This window comes from Rutilus rutilus (genome assembly GCF_951802725.1).
Source record: "Rutilus rutilus genome assembly, chromosome: 1".
Taxonomy (NCBI): Eukaryota; Metazoa; Chordata; class Actinopteri; order Cypriniformes; family Leuciscidae; genus Rutilus; species Rutilus rutilus.
In genome coordinates, this window is record NC_140209.1 from 50,992,470 (window position 1) to 51,002,879 (window position 10,410).

At 38.5% G+C, this 10,410-nt stretch overlaps 2 protein-coding genes across 2 annotated transcripts in view; both read left to right on the forward strand.

Moving 5' to 3' along the window:
• Positions 1-951: 951 nt before the first annotated feature.
• Positions 952-5,179, forward strand: hoxb7a (homeobox B7a). The gene is made up of 2 exons (XM_084414378.1): positions 952-1,488; positions 4,397-5,179. Exons 1-2 carry the CDS (start codon positions 1,065-1,067, stop codon positions 4,651-4,653), a joined length of 681 nt encoding a protein of 226 aa, XP_084270504.1. The 5' UTR covers positions 952-1,064; the 3' UTR covers positions 4,654-5,179.
• A 1,880-nt stretch (positions 5,180-7,059) lies between these two features.
• Positions 7,060-10,410, forward strand: part of hoxb3a (homeobox B3a) — a 51,891-nt gene continuing 48,540 nt past the window's right edge. Inside the window, exon 1 of the mRNA XM_084414434.1 lies at positions 7,060-7,502. The gene's annotated coding sequence lies outside the window, so the exon portion shown is untranslated. The remainder of the gene's footprint in view (positions 7,503-10,410) is intronic.

Below are 10,410 nucleotides of genomic sequence, written 5' to 3' on the forward strand. Positions count from 1 at the left end.
AGTACACATTGTTAATGATGACAAATCTCATAAAAATACCTTGTAGTGTGGTCTGATTCTTGATTTATAGTCAGATAATTGAACTAAAAGAGAGGCGGCATGCAAACCACAACTGAAAAACCGAACTATTTTGTCAGACCAACACCGTAACACGACACGATATAATATGCCACTAAACAGAAACAGACTATGTATTATCGTGAATCTACATCAAAAATCTCTTAAAACGAAATTTCATCGAGCTGAACTCTGTTATATGTGGGCATTTGAGTTATGGGAGCACATCACGTCAGGTGAATTACTGTTGAAAGAGTATGTGGGCTTCTCAAACATCCAAAGGGTTTCACGACATGACTTTCGCGTGAACATGCATTAGCAAAACATGTATAAGGAAACTATTTGGGATGCACTGAACCAGTCCGTCGCCATGGAAATGGCTAACGTTGGTGGTGACTGCTTAGGCTATTGGGATGATTTGAAGCAGAAACTAGTAAGGGCCCGAGTCATCATACTCTTGACACGGACACTGTACAGACATTGCAAAAATGCAGTGATGAGATTGGGGCACTGCACCGGTGACAAGAGGAAATAGTGTTGAAAATCAATACAGAAATAAATAGGTTTCTTGTTATATGTGTGGTGCCCTTCCAAACGGGAGGCATGTTCCTAAATCTGGACAACCTGAACTCATTTATAAGTTTGTACAACCCACAATTATTTATTGCTTGACGCGGATTTGGTGATTACAGAAACCTTCTCAATAGCCTATCGATTTGTGTGTTCTCCCGTGCGTTTGTGTTGACTGTAGGTACCGTTGGCTGTAAGTGAATAATTTAACAAATTTATGTGGATGGTCAGCTGCGCAGCCCTTCTCCACATTAGACAGGGCTCTGGGAAGCCGTACACCCATTGGAGGATATGTCATCACGTGCTGCCCATCACGTGGCCCCTGAGGAAAAAGGGGTGATTTTTGGTGTAAATCTAGACTGTAATTCTGTAATATATCATTGGACCTCGTAAAACCGACACTAAAACTTCTTAGCATATAAATCACTTCTCAAATTATGAGTTCATTGTATTACGCGAACGCGTTGTTTTCCAAATACCAAGTGGCGAGTTCAGTCTTCTCTAGTGGCGTGTTTCCCGAGCAAACTTCTTGCGCCTTTTCGTGCAGTTCGCAACGGGCCAGCGGCTACGGCTCGGCTTCTACCGGTGCACCGGTCTCCTCCACATCTTCTGTCTCTCTGTCGAGCATGTACACTAACGGTGCTAGTCTTTCCAGCCAGACTCAAGGCATGTACCCCACTGCGTATGAGCTGGGAGCTGTCTCTTTGAACATGCACAGCTCTCTGTTTGACCATCCGAATCTACCCATGGTGAGCGCTGGCGATCTCTGTAAAGCGCAAAGCAGTGGTAAGGAAGAGCAGAGGGGCCACCATCAAAACAACGAAAACAACCTCCGAATCTATCCGTGGATGAGGAGCACAGGTCTGTGAAAACTGAATGTTTCTTGAGGACAGGGGTGTGCGTATGTATGTCTGAGGGGGAGGGAAACAGGTTAAGGGGAGCGACCAAGTCATTTAAAAAAAGTGTTCTTTTCTTCAGATCTTTTTTTACGACTAATTAGTCGTCATAATTCAAGACATCCTAGTACGTAGTATTTCGCGTTTTGTGGAAAAAGGGAGGGGACGGTATGAGAGGTTTGGATGAATTATGTTTAGCTTTAACAAATATGTATTCTGCTGACAGTGTGTTATCATGGTGGATGGAATCCATCTTTAAGTTAGTTAGGAAGATGAATCCATCGTTAAGTTAGTATGTGCTCAAGCAATTACATTAAATATTCGTATATTTTTATATAGAGGGCGGGGCCTTGTTTTTCTAGGGTATGTTACAGCTGGGTGGGCCTTTGTTTTTAAATTACTCTCAGTAATTTAACTGTCTATGTGTGTTTTATATGCAGTATGTTGTGCATGTATGTGCTTGTCTGCGTGCGTGTGCGTGGGCATGTGTTGGAAGTTTTACAAAACATGCTGTCATGCGTCCAAGTTCCCCGACTAACTATTCGCTGAACAAGGGTTTTTAACAAATCGTCTGCGTTTCGTAGTTATAGCACTTTTCACGCGTGTAGCCACCACACGTCCCGGCTGACGCATTTGAAAAGAAGGTCGACAAGTTCTCTTTTAATGATTTTCTGCGGCCTCTCAAGACACTCCCCACGAGCACAGACGTTCCTATCAGTCAACTGTCAACCCAGGGCGCTTCTTCTCTTGTTAGCTCCTAGTGTAAAAATACAACAACATAAATAGTTTTGAAACAGATACCTCATTAGCAAAGTTGTTGACATTACTGTCAGATAGTCATTGCCAGCCGATGGTGTATAGGCCTACATTTTCGTTCTACGTGTGAAATGCCATTGTCATTTTATGAACAACGAATGTGTCATAGTTAACCTATTACTTTGTAAGTACAGAGACATTTTTAGCTCTTTTACTGATTTTAAATTACTTTAATTTGAATAATAACGGCAGCTTTTTTTTACTTTTGTAAATGATGATTTTTTTAAAAAGGGAAGCTGCTTATACAAATTTGATTCATTCGATTATTTTTTGTTTTTAAAAAGTTAGTCCACTGCCATGTCTGCTGTAGCCTAAAGGCAAATAGTTGCATGAAAAGAAACCCTAAACATTCACGAGTACATAAACACATATCAAAAAAAGAATAATTTTGCTCCTAAACATTTTAACATATCAGACATGTATGCTGGGCCTTGCACCCCCAACCACAAGGTTTTATGTCTTTATAGGACCAGCTGCCTTTTCGGTTGATTTCGTGCTTTCGTTTGCTATTTCACATAGATGGTCTCTGTCCCTCACTTTATTTCTCTTTCACTATTCACAGACGGACACATTCACACAGACCAGATGAAATTCTATTTCCATGTATATCATTGGGGAGACCGTGTATGTCAGGGACCCCGAACAGTGATCCAACACAATGCTCGTCCTTGTTTTAACTCGTGTAAAAGCGTTTCGTTCTGCGAGGACAGACATAATGCACTTAATTTATACCCCTGAAAGAACGAAATAGCGGTATCTGCTTGGATTTAAATACAATACTTAGATTTCTCTCTCTATTACTCTCATGCCTTCTGCTTTTCACCCAAATTCTTCATGCTTTTGCACAGTTTGTGCTAGATAGTATAGTATCAACAAGAAGTGTCACGGCGTTGACGACAACACGGAAGTAAGATACAAACGACTGAAGAGTGCAATAAAAAAAAGTTCAAAAAGCACAAAACAGTACCCATTTGTCGACAGTCTGCTGGAAACGGAAACGCAGGGACAGCAGAAAGTCACTGACCGTGCATGGGCAAGGTTGTGAACGTCTAGTTAGATTTCTTCTCTCTAAACGTGCAGCTAAAAGATGGATACTTTACGTAGATGGCTTCTTTATCTAGATGGATATAACACTTCAGCGCGAATGTGTAAGGGAACTAGATCATGTTGTTGACTTTGGTCATGTTTAGAAGGAAGTCTGAACGCCAGGGCACCATTAGAGTCACGGGAGTGTGCAAGCCAGAGAATACACTTACAGCAGGGGTATTTGTATACTTTAATTTTGCTTTTGAATTACATTCCACTTTTATATTTAAGATGCATTTTTAACTTTCAAAGTTAAGTTTTAATTCGACTATGTTGTATCTTAATCTTAATGCATGTAACAGTTCAGACGCACGGTTAAATTCTATAGGCCTATGTGTGCGTTTCGTTTTGCTATTTATAGGCTATAGTTTATGTGACCTCATGTAAGGAATACGCATCCAAAATATAATTTAGAAGACTTCAAGGTTGGATTTGATGACCGCTTTTGTTTTAATTTCAGGATTAATAGCTAACTAATCTTTCCTTAATAATGGATTTCACAAAGGCACTGTGCCAAAAAAAAAAAAAAAAAATCGTATCTAAATATTTACAATCGCTAATCTCAATAGCATAAAATGTATTTGTTATGGTAAGTAACACACCTATACAAGAATCAAGCAGCCATGCGTGTATTACTAGCCTACTGAAAATACTAAAATATGTCGAATCTGTTGTTTTACATTCACAAACTGAAGTGTAGCCTACTTTTTTTTTAGCTTAAATGTGAGTGATTTTTCGATAATTATAGCCTATCATATTTAATGCTTTTAATGAGTTTTAAGTTCTTGAAATCCTTCGTTTTCATTCAGACCAATGGTGATTCACAAAGGTAGACATGTTTTCATTGCATCGAAAAACATTCGAACTCTTCCTATTGATTGTAACAGATTTTTCTTTTTTTACTAGTGTTTTTGGTAAACATATTTTCATACTTGTTACGCTTTCTGACCCTTCTCCCGCGTTTCCCACAGGTGCGGACCGGAAAAGAGGCCGTCAGACATATTCCCGCTATCAAACATTAGAGCTGGAGAAAGAATTCCACTTCAACCGTTACCTCTCACGGCGGCGGCGTATAGAGATTGCACACGCCCTGTGCTTGACCGAACGCCAGATTAAAATCTGGTTTCAAAACAGAAGGATGAAATGGAAGAAAGAGAACAAATCAACGGGCCGCAGCTCTCCTGCTGCTGACCAAATCGGGGGCGACGAGGAAGAGGAAGATGAGTAGCGACGCATGTGGCATACAAATAGACTGTGCTGTATACTATCGATTCGACCTGCTTTAAGTCAGGATTCACTGAGTTGAAACAAAAATGCTACTTAGAATACTGTGGGCAAAATGTCAATGTCGTTTACCTAAGTAACTTGTGTTAGATGTGTTAATGTCTTAGACTCGTAAATATAGTAATACATTACAAGTAATTTTAAAACGCATTCTAATATAGATATATGATACATGTATACACTCATACTGTATAGCCTACATTATATAGGCTATATATAGGCTTAATATTAATGTCAATAACACTATATAGGCCTATCATATATTTGTGACATACAGGCCTAGTTTGTGCCTATTAAGTTCGACCTAGTCACTGCAGGGTGAAACACAGAAGGGAGCAAGCTATTATTATTATACTTTTTTTTTTCTAATTTTGATATACCCCTGTTATGTAGGCTTATCTATGTGTACATTTTTGTATGTATAAGCATTTTTTCCTGTTCATAAGTGTTCAAATAAACTGTACTGCTGACCACAAGATGTTACATTTTTTTGTTTCCTTTCCAGGAGTTTTCTTTTCTGTATTCTTTGCTTTCTTTTCGTTTCTAGTCGGAGTAAAATCACAATAATGTTGTGCCAAATAACCCTGAATGTGATAATACCACAAGCATATATTTCTATTTTATAAAGACCCCTGCCTTTTTTAAAACAGTTCCTAAAAATTACTCGCGGAAAACTGCCACTCCGTAGTATAATAATAATAATAATAATAATCTTAGAAGCAGAATCAGAAGCAACCTGCCTGTCTGTCTATTTTTAGGTTAGTTATTAGTTAATAATTTATATTCACTACCAGGTTAAACATCTTCAATATGTTTTTATTTTTTATTAACAGTTACATTATAGGCTATTACTAAAATATTTTGGTTTTATTAATCCTTTAGGATTATTTGGGAATTACAATAGTTCTGTTGTGGACTAAATATAGCCTAATCATTGAAATAATATATATTTCTATATATATTTACGGTTGCAATAATGTTGCAGATTTCGTAATGATTAGTTTAAAAATGAGGACCAGTGTACTGTTTGTTTTAATAGGCTATAGGCCTAATATTATTTTGATTCGTCATTTTCGTTGCCTCGTGAACATCAATTGTTTATTGTGACTTAATTTTTTTTCCTCAGGTCAAGCCGAGTTCTTGTAGAGAAGTGACAGGTTCTGTGTCGTGTGAGACCAAAAGAAGGCGTTTATATTATGGGGTTGTAAACTAATGTGTTTAGTGCATCAATAAAAAGCCGGAAACGTCATAAAAGGGACAAAAAAAATCAGTAGAATGGGAAAGCGGCCGGTCTTTTCTGGCTTCAGATCTTGTAGCAGCAGTTAAGGTTTGTTACAAAACCTTTTCCGATTTAGACAAAACTGTAACACTGTAAGTGATCCATATTTTTATTTGCTTATTTTGATTGAAGCAATCCCCTAACTTTTGGATGCTATCTGCTTTTTGTCGCATTGCGAAATTGTCGTGAAGGCCTGTGTAGTTTAGTGCAGTGTAGCCCATGCTATACAGTGTAGGCACAATTGCCATAACGCGACAAATGTTTTTGTCCTAAATATTTCGTTCTGAAATGTTTTTATTTTTAATTATAATAAAATGTATTACGGTATGCCAACGAGAAGTCTTTCTGTTTGAATCGCAGACTGTTTTCTTTTTCTCTTAAATATTAATCAAATAAATAAGTATTAATAATAATGATATTAATCGGCTAATATTTTTTTTCGTATTTCATATTACTGTATGATATTATGGCTCTGTTTTGAACGTAATCCTTAGCTGGGGCATATTACAAATAAAGAGCAAACATCCTCTTTTTAGTTAGACACTATATCCAATCCTATAATAATAATAATAATATTTGTCTTAGTCACTAACCAGTTTATAGCACCGTAACATTAACTGTTGTAACTTTGATCTCCCTTCATTCGCGACATAGTTTTGGATGGCTTCATTTTATATTAAAGCTCATGCCTGCAAAATTGCCTTAAATGTCAAACCGCATTGGTGTTATATTTCGGCTACAAAAACCCAAATAACACATGTTCAAGCCTAATATCTCACACGTTCGACTAATAAGCTTTTCAGCTAGCTTAAGTAAAGCAGTGCATGGAAACAAGCACGACAAATATTAGATTTTCCTTGCGATTGTATAGGGAAAAGATGGCGACGGCAGAGCCACTGCTGTTAAAACAGTCATGAAGAAATGCAATAAATTCCTTGTTGTTTTATGAAAATTTACAACTTTGTGATAGAACTTTATGAGTGCCTGGGTCCTGGGATTGGCCGAGGATGGTCATGTGGACGAGTAACCGTGAACATGAACTTTTTATGATTTCCCAAGTGGTTATATTGCAGCATTCTTTTGGCCGCGGCACTTAATGTAGCTTCACTGTGCTCCTTAAAGGTTCTAGCTCTTTTTTTATATAGTATATTTTTGCTAGCACTGAAAATCCATACAGTCGGAGAGCATTGTTCAGGCTGATGTTCTCAAATGGAACAGGGAGAGAACAGCCTCCTCTCCTCTCTGCTATGCTAATGTGGCCGCCTGTGATTGGGATAACCACTGCGATGGAGTCTTATTGAGATCTGGACACGCAGTAGGGTCTCATCTAATTTTTCATACGGGGGTCTGACTCCTGTTGACTAAAGCGGATGGAAGCTGTGGTGCCGCTGTCATTTTCACTGCTTCGCTCTAATGGCGGGACCAAGAAGAGCAACAGGACTTACCGAGCGCGAGCTACGGCGAGAGGTTTGCGCCTCTCTGTCCTGGTGCTGGGTGACGAATTATCAACAAAGGTAAGTCTGTCATTGTCTCGCAACCGCTTCGTTTCTCTGAGGTAAGAACTCGACCAAGCCTAATCATGCGCACTGATGGATGTACTCTACTAATAAGCCGCGCGTGCACAACAGCTTAGAAGTAAACACCTTATCTAAATCCAATTATTCATTTCCATCTTGGGTGGAGCGGAATAAGCGTTTTGGTGCCTTTCCATGTATTTTTTTTCCTTCTGGTCAGCGGCAAGGTATTTTAGACCTAATGCATGGTGTGCATTTACAGAGTTTCAGATGTGCTGATTTCGGGTTTTCCACTGCATTACTGTATTAATGATATGGAGCGCAGTCATGGCTGCGGCGAGAGGGCGAGGTTTGAAGAAGCTGTCGTCTTGCCAATCTGATCTTAGCCTTATATAGGCTGCCTATAGTCATTTATTAGGTAAAATGCTTTATTCAGTACGACATTAAAAGTTACATAGATGGTAAAATGCTTTAATACCGCCCTAAATCACACAGAAAAAAAAATAAAAAAAAACTGATAGACAAAAATATAAGGTAAAATATAGGGTAATAATACTTGAAGAGTTATGTGAAACATATAGGCTATTATATGTTCAAAATACCCAAAATACCCAAGGGTCTCCTCTTGTTCTGAATAGGACGTCTTTCACTTCCAGATCAGATGAACAAACCTTCCAGGTTATTCTACCGCCTGCACAGTGAGTGGGACGTAATGATTCCTCGCGGCTGTGCTTGACATCGGTTCTCATCCATTCCATACCGTTCAGCAATTTTGTAACGTTCCTGGAGTTTCGGTGTTTATTTGTTCAAATGCTCATTTTTCTTAACACGCTATAGCGTTTACTGTATGGAACAAGGATAGGCTAATGTTGGAAATGAATGACGAATCACTTTATGCAATAACAAAATATCATCCTTAAATAGGAAAAAAAATTACACTTGCTTTTTAAGAGACTGTTTTTAGAATCTATCTATCTATCTATCTATCTATCTATCTATCTATCTATCTATCTATCTATCTATCTATCTATCTATCTATCTATCTATCTATCTATCTCATTTACAGATGTTTTTGTTTAAAATGCTTGGAATCAACAGCACATCTCTAAGTCTCACATCTTCCTCGCAGTCTTAAAGAATATCCATCCAATAGACAGTGAACAATGAAATATCTGGTATTTTTATGTATCAATACGGATATGTGCATTTAATGAACTTGTTCCACATTTTCCTAATTTCATCTTCCGAGGTGCATGAATCTGCTAAGCCTGTTGTTGAGAGCTGCTGACACAAATCCAAGCACACGAGCCATTTCCCCGCTATCTGGCGCCATCTAGTGTTCATCCTTGTATTTCGCCAACACAGGCTACTTAGAGGGTGTGTTTATTGCACTGGGTATGTGTGTGTGAGCGTGTAGAGAGAGAGCGAGAATTTATTACAGTGCGCATTTGTTTGCTGTATTGTGTGTGTGTGTGTGCGCGCGCGCACGCCAGCGCGTGACGTGTCGTTTTATGGCAGTGTGAGAATGTGTTTTAGTGTTCTTCTAAAGTACGTTTTATTGCCGTGTGAGTGCTTGTGCGACTGTGTACGCACAGTATCTTTTCTTCCACTTTTATCAAGTCACACCAACATTCGCCACTCACCAACAGATGTGTGCTTTAGCTTTTAAATATTTATAAAACCTCTTAAATGTTGTATGCAGCAAAGCACACACATTGCAGCCGCAGATAACAGGAAAGACAGGGAGGGGTTCTCGGCCCGGTGGCAGTGAAACGTAAAAGAATGTAGGGGCTGTAAATTCTCCTAGCTGTTCTTGCTGCTCTTTGAAGTGTCTGCGTTTGGGGGAGATTTGTGGCACACATGCACTCACTGAAAAAAATCTGTGGCCTGAAGGGCTTATATTCCTCCATCTCTGCTTTCTTGCTTCTTGTAATCTATCCAGAATATCAGCATTGGACCACTCCAAGGTTATTCCATTGTACATGGAATAAAGTGCGTCGAGGCCTAAGTGCGAGCCGAGCTGTGTGTGCCCTCGCCAAAACCTACATCCTTCGCCAGTTTTTAAAGCCATGCTGACCTTTTTTATTTCTTTGGCGTTCTCTCTTAGGAAGTACATACTCCAAGCAATAAGTGTTTATTTGGACTGGTAGTGGGCATAGTAACCGGAAAGAGTGTGTGTGTTTGTGAGAGAGAGAAAGAGAGAGAGAGAGAGTGAGGGGAGAGTGAGGGGGGGGGGGGGGGGGTATGCTTGGAGATTATATGACTATTTAATGTCATAAAGTGTGAATGTGTGATATGGGTTGTCTCTTAGTCTTTGTATCTATTTCAGGGCTCTACTGTTTTGCACCTAAGTAATATGATTGCTAAGTAATTCCAGTCACAAGACTGAGTTTCCATAATGTAAAAAAGTACAGTCACCCTCATTTTATTTGCATAGCTGTGGCATTTATAACTTCAGTGGTTTACATTTCAAAGCACGGATAATTACAGAATTGGAATTATTATAAATATATAAGTTCAAAGTAGCTTAAAATAAAATAAAATTTAGTTTTATTCTTTGATCAACCTAAAACAAATCGTATTATTGTTGTTGAAAACAGATAACATTAGGCATTATTACCATCCACAAACTCAAAAATCCCTTGTTATGGGTGGCTGACAAAGCTTCTGAAAATCAATGAGGCTTTTATCCCTTAGGTTTATGATGTTAGTGTAATCTGATACGAACGTAAAAATACATAAAGAACGGGCCGGTTTTCTTTGGGCCAAGTGTGTTTGATTTATTAATTTATAATTGACATCTCCATTTGTTTTGTATGTTGTCTAAAATGTAGTTTTTTTTTTAACGGATTTTTACATATAGAGACGCGCACGTTTAGCTCTAAATGCCATGCATTTATTGCACTTT